This window comes from Monopterus albus, unplaced genomic scaffold, assembly GCF_001952655.1.
Source record: "Monopterus albus unplaced genomic scaffold, M_albus_1.0 scaffold7.1, whole genome shotgun sequence".
Classification (NCBI taxonomy): domain Eukaryota; kingdom Metazoa; phylum Chordata; class Actinopteri; order Synbranchiformes; family Synbranchidae; genus Monopterus; species Monopterus albus.
In genome coordinates, this window is record NW_018127887.1 from 389,427 (window position 1) to 394,442 (window position 5,016).

The 5,016-nt window shown below is 41.6% G+C and overlaps 1 protein-coding gene across 1 annotated transcript in view; it reads left to right on the plus strand.

Annotated features, from left to right (window-relative positions):
• Positions 1–5,016, plus strand: part of ano5a (anoctamin 5a) — a 20,147-nt gene that overhangs the window by 13,717 nt on the left and 1,414 nt on the right. Inside the window, 7 exon segments of the mRNA XM_020585378.1 lie at positions 756–874; positions 1,890–2,118; positions 2,253–2,431; positions 2,550–2,647; positions 2,751–2,881; positions 3,661–3,866; positions 4,092–4,294. Coding sequence (XP_020441034.1) covers positions 756–874; positions 1,890–2,118; positions 2,253–2,431; positions 2,550–2,647; positions 2,751–2,881; positions 3,661–3,866; positions 4,092–4,294 — 1,165 coding nt within the window.

Below are 5,016 nucleotides of genomic sequence, written 5' to 3' on the forward strand. Positions count from 1 at the left end.
CTCATAATACTAATATACTCTGTGATACTGTTCTAATGTACAACTCTAGGTCTTCACAAGGCTTTACTGGGTAGGTCAACTGTATGGTAGAGTTTTAAATAATTACAGTTTACAGTATCTGTTTTATTTATTGGATATAGATTCTACACTCTTGAGTTGGTTACAGTCATTCATTTGACCAGCTCCTGGACTTCAAAGCTGATTTCAATAGAGCCTCTTTGCTAATTTGAATAATATTTCTCATTTAAAATGGCAGTGAATAGTAGGTAGTGGTAGAGGCAGACACAGACTTGTGAAATAAACCCAAACAATGTGCTGTAATTTGCCGTGACCACATCCCACCCATCTTTAGGAAGCAGAGTGGGTTCTTAAAAGGACTGCTACAGATCTAATGGGGAAATTGTTTCTGTGCTGGGCCACCGTAATCTTCTGGGTAAGGGCAGTGTATAACGTGGTGTGCCAATTTGGTGAGAACGTTTTTGTGCCGTGTACTGTGTGTTGATACCAGATATTTCTGGAAAGACTCAGAGGCACTAGTTTGCTGCATTACTGCTGGGTGGTGGATCAATATTTTTTGCAAAAGCATGGCCTCACCAGGAGACTGCTAGATGAAAGAATTGGACTCAAGCTGAAACGCCTACATGCAAAGAACTCTGATTGGGCAACAACCTACAGAAGATGTGCCTCACATCTCAGACTAGTGCTAATTAAAGGAATCTGGCCTTTTAGAGCTGTCTTTTCAGAATATAACTAAGGGTGACTGACTCCTGTGTCCATGCTTTGCTTGCTTATGATATAGGAAATGGAGCCATACTTACCTATAACAAGCAAGTTTGCACGCATATGTCTGTCTGGAGCCACCGTCCTGTTCTGGGTGAGCATAGTATCTTTGGTACACTTTTCATCTTCTCTCTGTTCCCTCACCCTTGTGCCATTTGTTTTTCTTCATCATCTTCACTAATGTCATGTGACCAGGGCCAGTATGTGTAAAACACCTAAGAAATGGAAGCCTTAATTAATCTGATCTGAGAGCAGGTTGCATATTGGACATACAGTACGCATGGTGTTCCCTCAACAACAAAAGCAAAATGACAGTGCTTCTGCTATAAACCTTTTGCAGCGGTGGCCCACCACTGCAAAATTGTTGCCACCACTGCTTCAGAATTTTATGAAATATCATAATGTCCTAATTACATGACTGTATAAAGGGCTTTTAATTTGAAACAACAGATATAGGAAGTGGAGACAGAAGTGGTACCCAGCTGAGACAAGAGGGAGAGAGAGAAACACAGAGGCTAAAATAAATAAAAGAAAGCACAGTAGACTGAAGTAACTAACATTAGGTCAGATAGATTTTACAGTTTATCCTTAACCCATCTGATGCAGTATGTCCAAATTCATTGGAAGCTCACACATATCTCACAAAGTACCGTTAGTCATTGCCTCATTGTGGATCATTGCTAATCTTTGCTGTCTGTGAAATGAATGTTTGTGAAGTAATCAGGTTTTGAATTTACATAAAACTTACCGGTGATAAGCTATGATTTCTAATTACTGTAGATCTGGATAGTCTTAACTGTCGGGGAGCAAAAAACTATTGATATCTATTTATTACTGCTAGATCTCAATAAATATGTTCTCAAGTTTGTTTGAAAATGGAAATGGGCTAATGGGAAGATTATGTTCGATTTCTTTTCATGGGGCATGCCTGCACACTTGAAGCATCACCGTTAACTCTAACATGTATAGCGGCCAACATTCAACTTGCTTTATTCATGTGTTTTGGCTTTTGCACTTTTACAACTGGCATGGTGTTCTCACTGTACCTCTGTCTTGTCAGTTTCTGTGCTGTTGTCTTTCATGTTGTCACTGTTGTCTCTGTCCCGAAGATTTCATTGATCATTGCCTGCATCATTGGGGTGATAGCGTACCGCCTGGCGGTATATGCGGCCTTCGCCGGTATCATAAAGGACAGTCCCACCAACAAGCTGCAGGTGGTTGGCCCCTACATCACGCCACAGCTGGCCACCTCTGTCACTGCCTCCTGCATCAACTTTGTCATCATCATGATCCTCAACCTTATGTATGAGAGAGTGGCTATTTGGATCACTGATATGGGTGAGGGCCAGAGAGAGAGAGAGAAGCATACAGAATGATGTTGTTGCCTTTATGTAACCACACACTGACACAAATCAATATAGTCATTGAAATTGTGAAGAACTAAATCTTTTTTACCCTTTACCATGTGACAGAAATTCCAAAGACCCACCTGGAGTATGAGAACAAGCTGACAGTGAAGATGTTCCTCTTCCAGTTTGTCAACTACTACTCCTCCTGCTTCTACGTGGCTTTCTTTAAGGGAAAGTTTGTCGGTTATCCTGGAGATTATGCTTATATGTTTGGCACGAAGAAGGGCCTGAGGAATGAAGAGGTACCAGATATAAGTACATTGAATAAAATTAGCATTGGTAATTAAACCCGAGCCTGAAATTTGAGTTAATTATTGTTTCTTTCTCATCTATGCTCTGTCTCAACCTGTCTGCATTCAGTGTGACCCTGGTGGCTGTCTGATTGAACTGACCACCCAGTTGGTGATAGTGATGACTGGTAAACAGGTGTGGGGCAACATTCAAGAGGCTCTGGTCCCGTGAGTACTCCAACTGAACATGCCACATTTAGCTCCTTACAAGTCATTTCAGCCTCCAGTATGGCTCTCTAAGGGAGTGTGACATGGCTTCTATGTCCTTCAGCTGGCTGATGAACTGGTGGGGCAGCAGGAAGGCACGAAGCCACCCAGAGAGTCTCTACAGCCGCTGGGAGCAGGACCATGACCTGCAGGGCTTTGGACAACTGGGCCTTTTCTATGAGTACCTGGAAATGGGTAAAAATCTAGTACATAGTCAATTTATTACCCACAAGGAGAGATTTGGAGAAGTAGATGAAAAGTAGGCTGCCATCAAAACTGCCTGGGAATAGTCCAAATTACTACCAAGACCAGGTCAAGCTGAATTTGAGTCAGGACCAGACCTAGAGCTAAACCAAGGCAAAAATCACTTCTATACTGTGTAAATGCTGCATTACATTAGTGAAATATACACAAGATACAAGTGAAATTATTTGTAGTGTGTGAAGATATACAGTACCTTCAACTTAAAAAAAGTAAAAAACTAGAATTACCACTTTATGGTTGTATACAGTATTATATGTTTTAAATTATACACCACCTCACAGCAAGAAGGTTCTAGGTTCAAACCTGCCAGCTGACAGGGGCTTTTCTTTGTGGAGTTTGCATGTTCTTCTTGTCCCTGCATGGGTGTTTTCCTCCCACAGTCCAAAGACAAGTTAGGGTACCTGGCAACTCTAAACTGCCTGTCACTGTGTCAGCCATGTGCTAAACTGGTGATCTGTCTGGGGTGTACCCTGGCTCTTGCCCAGTGTCCGCTGGGATTGGCTAAAGCACCATCTACAATGACCCTCTACAGGTTAAGTAGTATAGTTAATGGATGGATGGATATTATATGTCCTAAGTATGTATTTCAAGACAAACTATAGAAACATAACTAGATAGATGCAGTGACCTATGAGATGCTGCAGGTGGTGCTGTTTCCCTTATATTCCTTATATTGTGTCTCAAAAACCTCTCTTCCCTCTGCATCCCAGTGATCCAGTTTGGTTTCATCACACTGTTTGTTGCCTCCTTCCCCCTGGCACCCCTGTTGGCACTTATCAACAACATCATCGAGGTTAGGGTGGATGCCTGGAAGCTCACAACTCAGTTCAGGCGCCCTGTGGCAGCCAAGGCCCACAGCATCGGAGCATGGGAGGAAATCCTCAGTGGGATCGCCATACTCTCTGTTGTCACCAATGTGAGTGCTACACTACATCAGCCTGCTGCGTGTCTCCTCGTTTCAGGACTGATGACAGAAGCCTGGTGTGCCTTTGCAGCACTAAATTGGCTGATTTTAGTCTGAGCTTGGGTCAAACTTACAGCTTTGGCTTAGTCCTTGTCAGGCCCATTATTGTATGTTATCAGTTAAGTCCAGTTGCTTATCTTATTAACCCAACTTACGATGGTTCTTTCTGTTTTCTAGGCGTTCATTGTGGCCTTCACTTCTGATATGATCCCCCGGCTTGTGTACATGTACGCCTACCAGCCAGAGGGCGAGATGAATATGAAAGGCTACATAAACAACAGCCTGTCTGTTTTTAACATCTCTGATTTCCAACCGCACAACAAGCCTGATGATGGGGAGAACCCCCCATGGTTCAACAGCTCCATCACTACTACTTGCAGGTGTGTGGGTTTTAAAAGCTTTGTGTGTAAGAGAGAAAGCGTGACTGTGGATATAAAAAGTTTGATATGTCTCAAGTCTTCTCATTTTCCTCACTTGTGTCCTAGTCTTAGTCTTAGTCCTGCCTATGCAGGAAAAATGCAAGAGAAGAGGAATCAAGGAAGCATGTTTTTAGAGATATGACACATCCTTTCCTCTGATCCATCACCTGAAGCATCCAATCACTAAACGGTTTCATTCTAATCGAGTGACTGGAATAGCTGGAAGTAAAGGGTTTAAGCATACTTAGATCTTTTACTTCAGTAAAAGAAATACCTCAATAAATACCTTTTTTAGGTAAAATACAAAAGTCCTACTAGCAAAATGGACTGTAAGTATCAAAAGTTTAAATATTAATATTCATGATAAAGAATGGCCCCTTTCACAGTGTGTAATATATTATGTTAGTGGGTTATTATTATGGATGTGCTAAAATTTAATCAGCATTATAATGTAGCTGGATGAGTGAAGCTACTTTGAACTATTTTAGATCTAAAGTAACATGTAAGTAAAAGGGCCTCAAACTTAAGTATCTGAGTAAATTTTTGTAGCTACTTTTCACCACTGATATATGAAGTGTGGTCATAGGGGAGTGAATTAGTTCAGTACCTTCTGGACACGGTCATGCAAGATTTAGTGTCTGCAACTGATTTTTATGTTTTTAACTAAGAATTTCAGTGTAGGG